At 40.0% G+C, this 18,276-nt stretch overlaps 1 protein-coding gene across 1 annotated transcript in view; it reads left to right on the top strand.

Annotated features, from left to right (window-relative positions):
• Positions 1-18,276, top strand: part of LOC136877199 (probable flavin-containing monoamine oxidase A) — a 274,217-nt gene that overhangs the window by 118,020 nt on the left and 137,921 nt on the right. The window contains exon 6 of the mRNA XM_067151016.2: positions 17,610-17,751. Within this exon, the coding sequence (XP_067007117.2) occupies positions 17,610-17,751 (142 nt within the window). The remainder of the gene's footprint in view (positions 1-17,609; positions 17,752-18,276) is intronic.

Below are 18,276 nucleotides of genomic sequence, written 5' to 3'. Positions count from 1 at the left end.
TTTTGCTGGTGGCCCTGGTTGGACTGAATATGGATGTAAGTCGTTGGCCATCGGTCGTAGTCAGCGCCTACATTGAACAGCAATACCAGTGGTCAACTTGTGACTCTTCAACCTGTATGGACGTTCCTAGCGAGAACGAGGTCAAGATTTGTGTGATATAAAGTGTCAGATGGGATATCAGTTAACTTAAATTATGTTAGAATTTATTTGTTTCGAGCTATGCTCGAATTTAAAGAGGGGGAGGAATGTTGTGGTTTGAACAGTCATCAGGAGCTTTGTGTTTTAAATATTATTGTAGTATATTTTTTTATGCAATTTAGGGAAGATGTGACTAACGTTGAACAGCCGTGTGTAGAGATCAGTCAAGCCACAGAAGTCCTTGTCGTTATTTAATTTTGGCCTTGTCATTATTTTAAATTTTATGTAAAACTGCTCTTTGTGGAAACAAAAGGAAGCATTTAAAGACTGAAGAGCTTATGCAAAAAATTTATGTTTTGAGAATGTATGTGAATTAGAAAAGGTTAATTAGAATAAGGTTTTCTGGACTCTCAACAAAGACATTACAGAAGAATATATTGAAAGTTATTTTTTAAAATTATTGTACGAAGGCCAATATGAAGGTACCCGTTTGCGCAATAAAGACACAGGAGTAAATATTAACAAATATACACATTTTTATTGGAAAGAGCATACTTTACACTACTCCACGTAATCTCCAAGCGAATTTAGGCATTTGTCATAACGTGGGACGAGTTTTTGTATTCCAGCGTCATAGTCCTCCACCACCAGCGTATTGAGATACATAGTCACGGCTCGTTTAAGTTCTTCATCGCTGTCATATCTTTTTCCTACCAGAAAGACTTTAAGCTTCATAAAGAGATGAAAATCCGAAGGGGCCAAGTGCAGGATATACGGGGGATGGTCGAAGGTTTCCCACTTCAATTGCTGAAAAAGTTGTTGTGTTATCACAGCTGCATGAGGCCTGGCATTGTCATGAAGGAGAATGACACCTGTAGACAATAGACCTAGCCGTCGATTTTGTATTGCCCGCCGTAATTTCTTTAATGTTTCACAATACGCATTAACATTAATTGTGTCTCCACGGGCCATAAAATCAATGAGCAGTACACCTCAGCGATCCCAGAAAACGGTTGCCATGAGTTTCCTGGTGGACAGAACTGCCTTGAATTTTTTTGGTTTGGTTGGTGAATGAGCATGATGCCACTTCATTGACTGTCGTTTACTCTCAGGTGATGCATAACAAACACATGTTTTGTCCCCAGTAATGATGCGAGTCAGGAAAGAGTCTCCTTCATCGGAATAACGTCCCAGAAATGTCAGTGCTGCAGCCATACGCTTGGTTTTGTGCTCCTCTGTAAGCAAGCGAGGGAACCATCTTGCACAGATTTTTGAATAATGCAGATGGTCTTTGACAATTTCATGAACAATTGATCGAGACACATTAGGAAAATGTTCACAGAGTTCATCAATTGTGACACGCCGATCATTCCTCACGCATTCGTTTACTGAGCTCAGCAGTTGTTCTGTAATGACAGATGGTCTCCCTGAACGCTCCTCGTCGTGTGTATTCCCGCTCGCCAGGTTGAAGTTGTGACACCAGGACCGAACAGATGACTCGTCCATCACATTGTCTCCATACACTTCCGTTAATTGGCGATGAATATCACAAATTCGAACGTTTCGTGCATTAAGAAATTTAATCACGGCCCCCACTTCACAACTGCCGGAGTTCTCAATTTGTTTAAACATTTTAAATGATCACAGACACAACGCAGGCAATGCTAGTGTAACGCAACCTCGCACAGAGGAGGTAGACAAGCCACTGATGCGGTTTGACCTTGCCCAGCGGCTACCCGAGTCGTCAGCGCTTCATACGGCACTAACGGGTACTACTTTCCGGATGGGCCTCGTAACTGATGGGTATGAAAGAGACATTATGAACTGGTAATCATTATGAAGTTTCAATCTATGAAGATGTGAAGGTTCAGTCTTGATTTGCAGGGGTTTTATTATACTGTGTAATGATGTTCTAAAATTGGTAACTAACTTTTGTGCCAGCCTGTACTGGTACATGTAATCTTAATAATGACATTTCTATATGGTATGTGTACCGGGAGGTACACCTCAACTCCGCACATTCAAAAGAAGCTACTTAATGAACTCCTCTTTCGACCATAAGGTGAAATTGCTACTACATAAAGTTGGAACTTTAATCAGAAGATGTCACTGATGAAGTATTAAGTAACTGCGTTATTGTGAAGTTGCCTAAACTGACTGGATTTAGTTGCTTTGTGTTTGTTTACTTCAAGAAGTTTAGACATTTCTCCATAGATGGCAGTACAAAAACTAAGGTCATGCACTCTGGTGCAAGGAAGAACTATCTGTTAGTGAAATAAATTTTGTGTTTATAGGTTTTCTCAAGTAAATCTCAACTTTCATTTATTTTTTTATATATTTCAAGGTTTGCAACACTTCTCTCTCATTCTGCAATTTTTGAATGTGACCAATCACTGATTTTCTGTACTTATTTTTCAGCCTATCACAGGCTTCTTCTTGGTTTTTTGGGTGTAACTTTTGAATTTACTAATAAAAGTGAGAGGGTGTGTCCGGACTAGTCCAGAATCCTCTCGAACCTCCCCTTCGGGTATATAAGCTGAGGCTTTTCTGGCTACCTTGTCTCATTGATCGACATCTTTTTGAGAGTGTGTGTGTTAAGGCGGGAGGCCTCATTTTTCGGCAGGCAGAACAACAGCCAGGTAATGGCCACGTAAATTCTATCTTTCTTGCTGTCTCTGCAAATTTATCCAAGGGGAAGGTCCGAATTTCTAACTATGTAACCAACCTTTTCTAAAATGTAAATTTTCGTTCGGCTAATGTAAAAAGTTCATAAAATCTTTAACTCTAATTCGGGGGTAGAGAGTGCGCTACCCTCTCGAGTTCCCCTTAAACTTGGTTCGTGGTGACTACGATTTTGTAACTGTTTTTCTTCTTTTCTGTAATGCCTTAAAGCAACTTTCATTCGAGTCACCTCAGTAGCTTGGGATTAGCCCCTGTATCCCTGGGCCGAGAGCCCCGTTAGGATTTTATTTTTCATTTAGGAGTGCAAGTATATGCCTGCATTCATTTTGTGTTCGGCCCATTAATTCAACCAGTTATTCCTTTTCCACGAAGGCCCAGTAGGTTGGGTACTAGGCACCACTGTGTAAAGCTATTTCCATTGTGAATTGTGCCTTGAGAGGCTAGAGATCTTAAAATTTTGTGTAATGTTGCCTTGAGTTGGCTGTAAGAAATTGAGAGCATGTAAGCTCTTTTCTGGGTTTTTGTTATTGTTATTGCTTCTGGAAGGCTAAATATTGTAAATTTTGGAGCAAGTGCTCATAAATGGTTACATTTCCATCCTTGTCTAAACATTGAGATTTCACAAGTTTGTAAACTGGATCCGGTATCTCAGAATTTGTAAACTAAAGGCTTGAAGCCCCCAAATCTGTAAAAATTCACTAATCTTGGATTTTCCAAGTCCTCGTTTCTGATGATGATAATGCTTGTTATTTTAAGGGGCCTAACATCGAAGGTCATCGGCCCAAGTCTTGTTTCAAGATTGGTATTTGTACCTGTAACTTCATTATTTCACTGAGTGAAAGATTTGTTAAGTTTGTGATTTAAACATAAATATAACCTTTGTTAAAGTTTTAATTCAATTTCTGATATTGTAGTTAGGCCTATTCAACACCCTATTCTTTCACCTCTTTCTGCTCCACGGATATCTCCATAACAAGTGGTAGCAGAGCGTAGTTGAATGGGTCTAAATTAAGCCCCTTTTGACGGCTAAACCTCGAATCCGCGTCGAACTCTAAGAATTTTCTCAGTTGCTGGGAATTTTTTCTAAATTTGTTGTTTTCTATCATAATGTCTGTCCCTCGTGAAGTCCTTGCTTCTGGGTACTTGCGCAAGGAGGAATTGATCTGTGAGTTACTCAATAGGGTGGTCCAGTCTCGAGGCATGGTTGTGGCAGATACTGCCAAACTTAAAGAATCCCTAGAGTTGGCTATTTGTATCCCAGTTTTTGGGGAAAAGGAAATTGATGAAGCTCTATCCACTATCACTGATAACACCACTGAATTAGCATCCGTAGTAAGTTTTTTGAAGTAAGCAATCCATCTGTTAACCGACTTAAGAGAGTACAGGCTAGGCTGTTTCTTTTTTATAACAGGGCTAGGGTCCTATTACCTCTAAAATTAAAAGATCATGCTAAGGAAGCTAGTAATCTTGTTGAACATCTTTCAGAAATGTCAAATAGGGTTAGTCAGTTGTTGACTGGGGCAGCTGTTCCCAAAACCAACTGAGTCCCTGTGATAAACATAGCAACTGAGAAGGATTCCTCCAGAATGGTAGAAAGTAGAATATCTGGGGCAACTCAACAAACATCGGCCCCATTGGAAACTGAATCTGGTCAACCTAGACAAATTCGACATTTCATTTTGAACAATGCTGTGTTTGAGACCTCTCAACCCTCTATGCCATCACCAATCATGTCACCCAGTTTCAGTAGTTTGCCTCATCCTTTGGCTATGTTGCTTAAGGGAATTTCAAAATTTTCAGTAAACAGTTGAATTTTAAGATCACGCACCAGTGTTTTCCCTCTCTCAATCTCCAATTCTTCAAATCATGTACCCATATTCCGTAGGCGTCCTTTCGGACAAAATAGTTAAGGCCATAGCTAATAGATCATCCATAGAAGACTTCCACGCCCACCTTTTGGCAAATTTCATTCTGGCGAGGGCAATGTCACCTTTAGTACAGAAGTTTTATTTCAGAGTACAGCGATTGGATGAGACTCTTGCCGATTTTATCCAAGACATTAAATTCTACACCACAGTGTTTGCACTTCATTTTTTGTAAGACCAAATAGTGCAAACTATTGTTGAAGGTATCTCTCCGCCTTATAGGTCTTACTTATGTTTCACGTCTCGTCCCCAAACTTTTGCAGAGTTAGAGGCTATGGCGGTCTCAGAAGAAGGAGTGAGGTATGCCGACACCTTAAGAGTTGCGAAGGAGCCCCCTTCGTCTCCTAATAGTTTTCGGCCACCACCTTGCCGAAATTTCACACCTGCAAATGCTATGTTTGTGGGTCAATGGAACATTTGCGCAACAAGTGCCCATTGATAAAATCGAGTGGGACAAAGAATGGAGCGGGGTCATCTCAAGGCTGTTTCAAATATGGCTCATTTACTCACCTCGCCAAGAATTGCATTAATGCCAATAGCACTCCCTCCTGCTCAACTTATGGTGCAACCACCACAAAAACCAATAATAGGAAGTGACTAGTGTCATCGGCTAAGTCGGTATGTTCATCTTTCCAAGGCTCAGCCCCTGTTGAACCCAGCGAAAGCTTGGGTGAGCGTAAAGGTTCCTCTAATCTATCATTTGAAGGCCCTAAAAATGCCTCAGAATTGAGGCCGAGACACCCCGCGCTTGTGCCATTCCTCAAAATCAAAGTGAATAATGAACCTATCATGGGTCTATTAGATTCAGGGAGTGTGATTTTCATGATTTTGGCTGAATAGAGCAATGCCTGAAAAGTCTTTTTGACATGCTCTATTGGTGAAAAATATCTAATTCCCTCCATGGGAACTTAGAATTTTCCATTCGGAATTGCTAGGCAGGCAATAATTCCATTGTGGAGATTTATTTCCCGTATGCAGTTATCAGACTATGCCTCTTATAATGGGCTTCTAATAAGTTCACCTTCATACACCCCAGCATCAGTGGGTAAGGTCTGACACATTCCACTCTGATGAGTCTAGTGTCAGACATAAGACGAAACGCTGGTTAATAGAGCAAACGCCTGAAAAGCCTTACATCTGATGTGTGAATGGTATTCTACATTAAAAACAGTTTGTAAGTTTCCTGACCTTTGTTCGTATTCTGTCAAATGCATTTCGGCTAACTCGTCTCCATTAAAAATTTTGGGGTTTATCTTTGCTAAAATTCATATTTCTAAATTCACCTGGAAAATAAAATTGTTTGTGGCTAAACACTTGTCTTGCCCTGTAATTTTGGGGGCAGATTTAATGTCTTTTACTGGTCTTGTGTTCGACATTCAGAGCAAGTCATGCACCTTCAAATTTGCTAATAATTGTAAAATTCCTTTGTTAAAGTGTAACTCTGCGTCATGTTCATCTGTTTCGCCTACCCAGGATGAGATGTTGTTAGACCTTAGACATCTACCTGAGGAGCAGGCTGAAAGTATTCGCAAATTGTGTCAGTCTTTTCCGGATGTATTTTCTGAGACTCTTGGTGTTACTGACCTTATTGAATACAAGATTGAGGTTACAAATTCAATTCCGGTTAGGTATCCACCTTATAGATTGTCCCCACCGAAAATGAAGGCTCTTAAAGAGATCATCAATCAGATGCTAAAGGATGGGATTATTCGACCTTCTAAATTGGCGTATTCATCGCTCATTTTTCTTGTGCCGAAACCCCAAGGTGGCTTCAGGCCTGTGATTGATTATAGGGCTTTGAACCGTAAGGTGCTGTTACAATCTGTGCCCCTTCCTGAACTTCACTCTTGTTTATCATGGTTTCGGAAAGCCATGTTCTTTGCCATGTTAGACCTTAATCAGGCGTACAACCAAATCCCTCTAGCTGAAGGAACGAAACATCTAACAGCTTTTGCCACGGATTGGAACTTGTATGAGTACAACCGTATACCTTTCGGACTCACCACGGGAACAGCTGTTCTCACTAGACTGCTAGATAGGGTCTTCTCGGACATCAAATTTGAATACTTGTATAATTATCTTGATGATGTTGTTGTATTTTCTGAGGCCTTTGAAGATCACCTAGATCATCTAAAGGAGGTACTCAATCGCCTTTGAAAAGCTGGCTTAACGGTCATATTATCCAAGGTAGCATTTGCTAAACCATCGATGTCATTCTTAGGGCATATTGTGTCACCCGATGGTGTTTCCATTGATCATTCTAGCACACAGGCCATCCATGATTTCAAACCTCCTAAGGACATCAAAGGTATTGCCAGGTTCATAGACATGGTAAATTTCTCTTGGAAATGTATTCCTAACTTTGCTAACAGAGCGGCACCCTTCAACTTACTCTGTAGGAAAGGTGTCAAATTTGAATTGGGGGGGCCAGTCCAACAAGCCACTTTTAAAGATATGAAATTAGCTCTTTGTAACGCCCCTGTCCTTGCAATGCCAGATTTTTTGAAGAAATTATCAGCTCAAGAGACCAAATATTTCATCTATAAACTTGAGTGTTTGGCAGTTTTATTTGCACTAGAGAAGTTCAGACGCTATCTGAAACATGTCAAGTTCGACCTAGAAACAGATAACCAAACCTTAAGTTGGGTATTAGCTAGGCCGCGTCGTACTGGTCATATAGCCCGCTGGGCCATCAGGATTTTGACCTTCCAATTTGATGTGAGGCATATTCAAGGGTCTGAAAATGTAGTTGCGGATGGACTAAGCCGCATGTTTTCTCACGACGTGGAGACCACCGAACAGAAGATAGTTCTTCTCTTTCCACGCCCATACTTTCGGGCATTAATGCCATTCTAACTGATGCCCCCATGTTGTTTTGGGATATTGAAAAATACCAACGTGAATATCCTGTGCTGGCTCCTTGCTTCTGGGGAATATGTCGTCCCTTATGTATTGAGAAACGGGATTTTGTGTTGCCCGTCTAGGCATGATCAAAAATGACAGTAGTGGTTCCAGCTCTGCTTGTACCTATGATCTTCAAATATTATCATGAGACCCCATTAGGGGGGCATTTAGGCATCTTCAAAACTCGGGAAAATATCCGAGAGATGTTCATTTGGAAAGGTATGGATGGCGAAATTCGAGAATTGGTAGAGGCTTGTAAATCTTGCTTGCTTAGTAAGCCCACCTTGTCCACTAAGCTAGGTCTATTGTCATGTCATCAAGCGTCTCGCCCCATCAAACGTCTATATATAGACTACGTCGGACCCATCCCACATTCAAATGGGAACGCAAATAAATTTATTCTGGTGTGTGTAGATGGTTTCACTAGATTTTCCTGGTTATTCCCGACTAAGGTGGCTACCGCGCAGTCTACTATTTCTTGTTTGAATACTATTTTTGCTTCTTTTTGTCCTTGTCAATATATAGTTTCTGATAATGCCAAGGCGTTTACGTCCAACTTATTCTGTAAATTATGTTTTGACCTGTCTATATCATATGTAAGTACTTCAGCTTATTATCCCCAACCATCTCTGGTCATTCGCAATCTCCATTCTGCCTTAATTGCATTCCATCATGAAATTCATTCCAGGTGGGATACTTCCCTGCATTGGTTGGCTTTCGCTCTAAATTCAGCAGTTCATGAGTCACACAAGTTCACACCAGGATCTCTCATGTTTAAATTTGTTCCTAACACGCCGCTCTCTAATCTTTGGTCACATAACGACATATTACCAGACACTAGAGCCCGATAATATTAGAGATCTATGGAAGAAGGCTAAACATAATCTTAAGGTTTCCCATGAAAAGGTTAAGGGAAGATATGATTGTGGACAGAGGCCCACCAATTTAAAAGTCGGAGATCAAGTCATGGTAAGAAATTTTGTTCCTTCGGGCAAGCTTGCCCCCAGATTCCATGGGCCATGCGTCATTCTAGACTTTCTCACACCAGTTACCTTACTGGTCAGTAATCCAGCCACAGAGAGGATATTTAGAGTTCACCTCTCTCAGGTAAAACCTGTGTAATTTCATTGCTGTTTACTTTAGCCATTAAAACTTGGCAGGAGTCGAAGGTTATGTTTCTTTCAATGTTGTTAATAATTGATTAGAGGCCTTCGGCCCTGCTTTGATGGAATTTTGAATATTACCTCTGAATTTCTGTGGTCAATTCCCTGGTTGCCATTACCAAGCCCCCGTCTCCTGCATCTCCAAACTTTACACACACACTCACCTTCTACACCGCCCGCCCGTCTGACTCACAAATAAAGATCGTACACTCAAGTCTCCAACAACACTTCTCTTGTCACCTAGATCTTACTGTTTCAGTACCCTTTCAGCCGTCAGCCGCCGTGCTGCAACGTCTGGCGAGAGATACCAGAGTGGAGAATGGGCCCACTTCGCTCTAATGACGTCTCCTTCTCAACGACGCGCCGGAGTCCATCTTACCGGCAAGGGCTGAAGTAAGGTATCCATACCGCCAACCCATCTGGAGACTGCACATCTACATCTCATCTGCAGCAACCATCACCACGACTATCCCTCTCATAGTAGCGGGAGAGGTGTATCTGAGGGTACTTGGGTGGTCCGGGCGACCTCACCTCGGTACCGGCAGCGGCGGCAGGTCTTGCCGGCAAACCTAATTAGCATGTAATTAACTTCTAGGATCACAAGAAGACTTCAAATATGGATTTCAAGACTAAATTTCTAAAAACAAACTTTCAAAATATTTTTTTTCTCTCCTAAAAATTTCTATGTGCAAATCTTCTGTAAACAATTCTTCTGCGTCACCCCAAGGAAGGACCTTTGGGGGGGGGGGGTCTGTACCGGGAGGTATACCTCAGCTCTGCACATTCAAAAGAAGAGCCTTAATGAACTCCTCTATCAACCAAAAGGTGAAATTGCTACTACATAAAGTTCGAACTTTAATCAGATGATGTCACTGCTGAAGTATTAAGTAATTGCGTTATTGTGAAGTTGCCTAAACTGCCTGGATTTAGTTGCTTTGTTTACTTCAAGAAGTTTAGACATTTCTCCATGGATGGCAGTACAAAAAATTAGGTCATGCATTCTGGTGCAAGGAAGATCTATTTGTTAGTGAAAGAAATTTTGTGTTTATAGGTTTTCTCAAGTAAATCTCAACTTTCATTTATTTTTTTATATATTTCAAGGTTTGCAACACTTTTCTCTCATTCTGCAATATTTGAATGTGACCAATCACTGATTTTCTGTACTTATTTTTCAGCCTATCACAGGCTTCTTCTTGGTTTTTTTGGGTGTAACTTTTGAATTTACTAATAAAAGTGAGAGGGTGTGTCTGGACTAGTCCAGAATCCTCTCAAACCTCCCCTTCGGGTATATAAGCTGAGGCTTTTCTGGCTACCTTGTCTCATTGATCGACATCTTTTTGAGTGTGTGTGTGTGTGTGTGTTAAGGCGGGAGGCCTCATTCTTCGGCAGGCAGAACAACAGCCAGGTAATGGCCATGAAAATTCTATCTTTCTTGCTGTCTCCACAAATTTATCCAAGGGGAAGGTCTGAATTTCTAACTATGTAACTAACCTTTTCTAAAATGTAAATTTTCGTTCGGCTAATGTAAACGTTCATAAAATCTTTAACTCTAATTCGGGGATAGAGAGTGTGCTACCCTCTCGTGTTCCCCTTCAACTTGGTTCGAGGTGACTACAATTTTGTAACTGTTTTTCTTCTTTTCTGTAATGCCTTAAAGTAACTTTCATTTGAGTCACGTCAGTAGCTTGGGATTAGGCCCTGTATCCCTGGGCCGAGAGCCCCGTTAGGATTTTATTTTTCATTTAGGAGTGCAAGTATATGCCTGCATTCATTTTGTGTTCGGGCCATTAATTCAACTGGTTATTCCTTTTCCACGAAGGCCCAGTAGGTTGGGTACTAGGCACCCCTGTTTAAAGCTATTTCCATTGTGAATCGTGCCTTGAGAGGCTAGAGATCTTAAACTTTTGTGTAATGTTGCCTTGAGTTGGCTGTAAGAAATTGAGAGCATGTAAGCTCTTTTCTGGGTTTTTGTTATTGTTACTGCATCTGGAAGGCTAAATATTGTAAATTTTGGAGCAAGTGCTCTTAAATTGGGACATTTCCGTCCTTGTTTAAACATTGAGATTTCACAAGTTTGTAAACTGGATCCGGTATCTCTGAATTTGTAAACTAAGGGCTTGAAGCCCCAAATTTGTAAAAATTCACTAATCTTGGATTTTCCAAGTCTTGTTTCAAGATTGGTATTTGTACCTGTAACCTCATTATTTCACTGAGTGAATGATTTGTTAAGTTTGTGATTTAAAGAGAAATATAACCTTTGTTAAAGTTTTAATTCAATTTCTGATATCGTAGTTAGACCCATTCAACACCCGCACCTTATTTCACCTCTTTCTGCTCCACGGATATCTCCATAACAGTATGCAATCGAACTCTCTCGAATTTCCCCTGCGGAAATCTGAAGAGTTCGGATTGGTCGGAATAACAAACTTTTCTATTGGTGAATACGGACATCTAGGGATATACCGTGGTTTCATTGGTTACCTTGTAATCGTACAATTTTCGGTTTTGGGCTCCTCGTGACAGCTAAGGCTACTGTCTGCATCTTTGAATTCTTATCACCTTAGCAGGCGGACTCTAGCTTCTAAGGTAAATGCTATTTCTATTGAGTTTGATTTTATTTAATTCATTCTTGTGTTCCAACCTTTTCTCATATAACATAAAATTTCCGTGGTAATGTAAGATTTTATTTTGTGTGTCGGAGTTTACCCTAGATTCCTGCACTCACCAGTTTCGCGGTAGTTCAAAACCATTCACTAGCGTCAACAGATTAATACTGAAGATGAAAGCTAGCTACTGCAATTTACTATATGATTCTTTATTCCTTGGTATTAATGGTTTGCCTCCACATATTCTTGTTCTAAAAATTGGAGCCAGAGTTATGCTCCTTAGAAAACAGATTTCTGAACAGCTCCTAAACAGAACTGGATTAGAGCCTAATTCTAACAAGTATGTATGAAAATTGTTTATTTGTAAATAATACTTGGAGATGAAGCTGGATAGAGAGCTCTAATTGACTTAACATCATCCGATCCAATACTTCCATTTTCTTTAAAGAGGCATCAATTTCCAATTCACTCTGTATTTTGTATCATGATCAATAAACCTCAAGGGAGTTTTCAGCCGTGGGAAGTTAAATATTGCAATGTCAAGAAAGTAAATGTGTTCAGTTATCTTCGGTGCAACTTATCATACCAATCAGAATTAAATATACCAATAAAAAATAATAAATTCACTAAAACTACAGGTATAATAAAGAACATTATGAAACCAGCACTTGTTCAGAAACATACTCGACTGCGCCTTTATAATACGCTAGCTAAACCGACACTTTGCTATAGATGTGAGGCAGGGACGTTAAGATCACAAGACTTGTTTTGAATTACAGAACGACAAATGACATTCCTGCGTCGTACCGCAGGGTATACAAAATGGGACCATAAAAGGAATGAAGTGGTGCTAAAAGAACTGAAAGTACAACCGATACAGTTATCAGGAAAGTTGGAAACGGCATATAAAAGGATTGCCAAAAGAGATTCTTCGATACCAACCCAGAGGATATAGATGTTGATTCCCATAGGGAATCTGAAATATTTGTCCCGAATGATTAAATTTATAATACCAACGGACCATTTAAATTGGTATTACCAACCCAGAGGACATCCGATGAAGAGATGGAGGGAAAATGCAAGACTGTAACGGGACACATGATACTTTAAAGTTGCAATAGTGGGAAGGAATGCACCGAGCAAGTGGCTATGTGTTTTGTGTCACATAGTTATTGGCTTGCATTTGTGTGGTAGCGGGTCGAACCCTCAACGCCAGCAGCCCTGAAGATGGTTTTCCTGGCCTATTTATCTGCCTTTTCATTTCCTTCTATACCTGCATGCCCTGGTACCCATATTATTTTGACAATGTTGTACTTTGAGAGCTTCAGGAAAAGTGAATGGCAATACCAGACAATTCTGGATGTTATCCGGACTGCTCCCTCCATGAAGATCTTTCCTTAGGTGAGAATAAAAAGCAAGGACAAATTGTCCCCACTATTACAGCCTGGGTTGTCGAATGCACTATCTCCCGGATGTGAGCTCACAGCTGCGCACTCCTAACCGCACAGCCAACTTTATGGGCATTTTGTGAAGGAGGCTATTCCTCCGGCGCTGTCAAACCGATGATTTGGTAGAGGTTTGTTGACAATATATTTGTGATCTGGACAGGAGGTCCTATTTCTAAACCACCTAAGTCAGCAGCATTCTTCAGATATCCAGATATCCAGGAGGAGATGGACATACTAAAATTCACGTTCAAGGGTAATGGTTACAGCAATGTGCAGATTCATAGAGCCCTGCATCCCAGAGGGTCAACTGAGCAAAACTCTCAGAACGATGTTGTGAAGCGAACTGCCTACCTTCCTTTCATCCACAGTTCCACAGATCGAATTGCCAAGGTCTGTGTTTGGCACTATCACAAAAATTGCTTACAGTTTAGGTAAAAGCAAGGACAAATTGTCCCCACTATTACAGCCTGGGTTGTACCTGGCCAAACATCTTCTTTTTATTTTCTTCATGGGGCCTCTAAATATTAGTTCCTAATTAGCGTCGACCTCTAAGATCTTTTGCTACCATGTTTTTCCTTCATTCCCACCTAGATATACCTGCTCCCTTCACAAAGCTGCAGGTTGTTCTTATTGGGTCTTCTTGGATTTTCTCTCTCTTTTCATCTGGTAGTCCTACAGTGGAGAGTCTGATTCTACCCAGCGCCTCACCTTCGAAAAGTATGTGTTCAGCTGATTCCTCTGCTTCATTGCATTTCCTACATATATTGTCTCTTATTACTCCAATTCTATGTAGGTGTTTTTTCAGATGGCAGTGTCCTGTCAACAGTCCTACGACCTATCTTATATTTTCTCTGCTGAGTTTCAACAGTTCTTTAGTATCCTTCTTGTTTGGTTCCTTTATCAGTCCTTTGCAAGCCTGCATCCTGGAGTATTTTTCCAGTTCTCCATTTGTTTCTTTTGTACCCATTTTCCTATGTAGTGTCGGGCTTGTTGATAGGAAATCCCGCACACAGGTTCTGGACCTACAAAATGTGTTTCTGCCCCTTTCCTGGCCTATTTATCTGCCTTTTCATTTCCTTCTATACCTGCATGCCCTGATACCTATATTATTTTGACAATGTTGTACTTTAAGAGCTTCAGGAGAAGTGAATGGCAATACCAGACAATTCTGGATGTTATCCGGACTGCTCCCTCCATGGGAATTTAGAATTTTCCATACGGAATTGCTAGGCGGGCAATAATTCCATTGTGGAGATTTATCTCCTGTATTGCAGTTATCAGACTGTGCCTCTTATAAGGGCTTCTGATAAGTTCACCTGCATACACCCCAGCGTCAGTGGGTAGGGTTTGACACATCCCACTCTGATGAGTCTAGTGTCAGACCTAAGATGAAACGCTGGTTAATAGAGCAAATGCCTGAAAAGCCTTACATCTGATATATTTTTGACATTTTTGACATGCTCTATTGGTGAAAAATATCAAATTCCCTCCATGGGAATTTAGAATTTTCCATTTACATACCACTTAGTCAAGCAGCTGGTCTCCTTTCTCCCAAGTCTTCCCAGCCCAAACTTTGCAACATATTTGTAACGCTACTCTTTCGCTGGAAATCGCCCAGAACAAATCGAGCTGCTTTTCTTTGGATTTTTTCCAGTTCCTGAATCAAGTAATCCTGGTGAGGGTCCCATACACTGGAACCATACTCTAGTTGGGGTCTCACCAGAGACAAATATGCTCTCTCCTTTACATCCTTACTACAACCCCTAAATACCCTCATAACCATCGGGAGATCTGTACCCTTTATTTACAATCATATTTATGTGATTACCCCAATGAAGATCTTTCCTTAAATTAATACCTAGGTGTTTACAATGATCCCCAAAGGGAACCTTCACCCCATCAACGCATTAAAACTGAGAGGACTTTTCCTATTTGTGAAACTCACAACCTGACTTTTAACCCCGTTTATCATCATACCATTGCCCTCTTTCCATCTAACAACACCATTGAGATCACCCTGAAGCTGCTCACAATCTTGTAACTTATTTATTATTCTGTACAGAACTTATTTATTACTCTGTACAGAATAACATCATCTGCAAAAAGCCTTATCTCTGATTCCACTTCTTTACACATATCATTGATATATATATCTACTATATCTACTATATATATAAAAGAAAACATAAAGGTCCAATAATACTGCCTTGAGGAATTCCCATCTTAATTATTACAGGGACAGATAAAGCTTCACCTACTTTAATTCTCTGAGTTCTATTCTAGAAACAGAGCCACCCATTCAGTCACTCTTTTGTCAAGTCCAATTGCAAGTCCTCGCTGTATATGTCTTTCTTTCCCCCCACACTCCCACCTGACTAACATTTATTTCTCTCTTTTTTTCTGCTATACACTTTTCTTTCCATTTTCAGCTCTATTTATTCTTCTATCCTGTTAGTCTTTCATTGCATTTTATAATTTTTAATTTCATTTTATTTTCATTTATTATTTCTTCTACCGCATCTGTTCCTGATTCATCTGATGGCCTTACTGTTGACTTTGCACACACATACGATGGAACAAGAAACATCTTAGTTGGAACTCAGAAGCCCAGCGCAGAGCGAGCCATCTAGTGATGAGTGAAAGTACCGCTTCCTATAGACCAATGGTAAAGCATTCTTAAATTCAAAACTTCATTATTAGAGAAGTGTTGCTCATGAACAGAGGAGATTTTTTTCTAAACATGCAGAGCAACGTTCTCTGCAAAATGTCAAGTATTTTACCTTGTTTTCTGATATGGCAAAAGCCTATTCTTCACTCCAATATCATCCACAGGGCTAAAATTGCTTCTCTTGCTCCTTTACCTTCTCTAATACAAATTGGTCTTATCCAGTATACTGTTAAATGAAATAAAAGTTAATGTACTAGAATAATTCGAGATACAATTGATGTTTTCTAAATTTTTTCCTTTCTGAAATATAACCGGAAAAGGTTTAGATTATCTATTCTAAGTCTGCTGTGTATACAAACTATCCTAGGACTACTGATGAACATTCAGTGTCTTCACAAACAAGTGTTAAGAAATCAAACATTTCTTACAACCAAAAGGGAAATATTCTTATAGTTATACTCAGCTGAAGATCCTCATGACCCCGTCTACAATAAGCAAGCCAATTATATTTGCTATGCTTAGTTTAACTGGCAATTGCTGAAGTTCAGCTCTCATCCAAAATACCTTGGAGTTATCTTGGACCGTTTTCATTAAGTCACAGCAAAGATTCAGTAGAACATGTAACAATTTTTTTTTGTTTTTTTACAATTTGCTTTACTTCGCACCAACACAGATGGGACTTATGGCAACGATGGGACAGGAAAGGGCTAGGAGTGGGAAGGGAGCAGCCGTGGCCTTAGGTACCGTCCCAATGAGAAACCACCAAAAACCATCTTCAGGGCTGCAGACAGTGTGGCTCAAACCGATTGTCTCCCGAATACTGGATACTGGCCGCACTTAAGCGACTGCAGCTATGGATCTTGGTAACATATAACAAGATGTGATATTGTGTGGTCTTGAGCGACCTGATAGAGGCCCATCTGGCTATGGTGATGATGATGATGAGTAGGGTTTGGAAGCTTATGACCTAAAGAAGTACAAAATATGCCATAAAAACTAGTTAAATATGACCCAAAGAAGGTAAAATATGACAATAGCAAGTATTACGAACATTAAACGTGTCAAAAAGTGATTAGTGACAATACAGCAGACAAATTGACAGAGCCCTGTATCTTTCGGCAAGCATGTGTACAACAATTCTCTCTTGGAATCATGTCATCTAAACCTGCTGTCTGTATGTTTTGGGAAAAGAAAGAAAAATACGTCTACTGCAGTATTTGGAAATCCTGTGTTTGAAACTCGACACAGATAACATGTACGACAACTCAATGTAAACAAAATATAAGCAAATATGATCTTATGTCACTAAAATGAGCAAAATATGTCCAAAGCAATTAAAATGGCTGAAATATGCAACATCCGTTGTTCAGATCGCGGGTAAAGTGACCTCAGGAAAGAAATATAATATCGGAAACTTAATGATGAGATAAGGCCTTGGCTCATAGCCTACTCCTGTCAAATAACACTAAGAAGTATGCTCAAGGCACAGCGTCAGATGCTGTCATTCCACAAGGACAGTGCGGAGAGGTGATTAGAACTTGTTCACCACCACCACAGTATCACCTGGTGGGCGTCATGTGGCACATCAGCTCTTTTCCTAGTATACTCAGTACAATATTAATAAAGCATCGTATTAAGTCTTGGTTTGATCTTTGATCAAGTTAAGCATCTATCTGGTTTCAAGCTGCTTAGGAAATTGTGGACATCGTTAAATTGAATAAGAAAGTGGCATTGTAGATACTGATACTGAAACATAAATATTGCAGAAGAACATGCCTCAGACCATTCACTATATTGGGTATCCTTGGGGTTGGATATGAACCTGGACATTGATATGAGACAGTTTGTGTTATTATTGATCAGGGACCTAATCTGTCTTTTTTTTTTTTTTTTTTATGTTATGTTTGTAAATACATAATATGTAATTTAATTTGTGAACCTATGCCATATGAAAACAACAACAAAAACAACCACCACCACAGGTAATATGTGTGATCTCCGTGTATCCTGAATTTATGTTTTTGGGTGTTATGTTTTGTGATGGTAAAGTCTGTATGTTATATATCTTTTTCTAGGTGTGAGTACTTAATCATGGCCATTCCTCCCAATGAACTGAACAGAGTTACCTTCATTCCCCCTCTACCCCTTCAGAAGAGGAGATTACTGCAACGCTTTCCTGTGGGCCACCTCACCAAGTTTGTTCTCACTTATGCCAAGGTAAATTTACATTATTCTCCCATGCATTTTATGTTTAACTCATAGAAGCCCACGCCTGACCTACACTCTGCCCGCGTAAAGTGCTCGCACGTCCCATGTCTAGTATAGGTCTAGGACACATTTCTTGTGTTGTAAGTTCATGTGTATGACCAGAACTCAGATTTGGTTTATTACAGATATATTTGCCAGTCATTTTATCTTTGATGCTAGTCAGAAATACAAGATACAGCATTGTGCAGCAACATCTTCTCCAGCCATTTGAATAGAAGTTGAAACAAGTTTTTTCAATAACAATAACACAAACTCTCATATCAATGTCCAGCTTCGTATCCAACCAGGGGCGGCCGTACCTTATGTGCTGAAGTGCTGCAGCACACTGCCTGTTGGAAAAATAAATTAGTTTAAAAATATTATCTACAATCAAATACAGTGCATTGAAAAAGACGTCAGCCAAATAATAGAAAATTATTTAACTCCCCTCACAGCCAGTTAACTACTGGTGCGCTCCACGCCGGGTGCTGTGCG

This window comes from Anabrus simplex, chromosome 7 (genome assembly GCF_040414725.1).
Source record: "Anabrus simplex isolate iqAnaSimp1 chromosome 7, ASM4041472v1, whole genome shotgun sequence".
Lineage (NCBI taxonomy): Eukaryota > Metazoa > Arthropoda > Insecta > Orthoptera > Tettigoniidae > Anabrus > Anabrus simplex.
The sequence above is the reverse complement of the archived record's forward strand: the minus strand, read 5'-3'. Positions and strand labels throughout refer to the sequence as shown.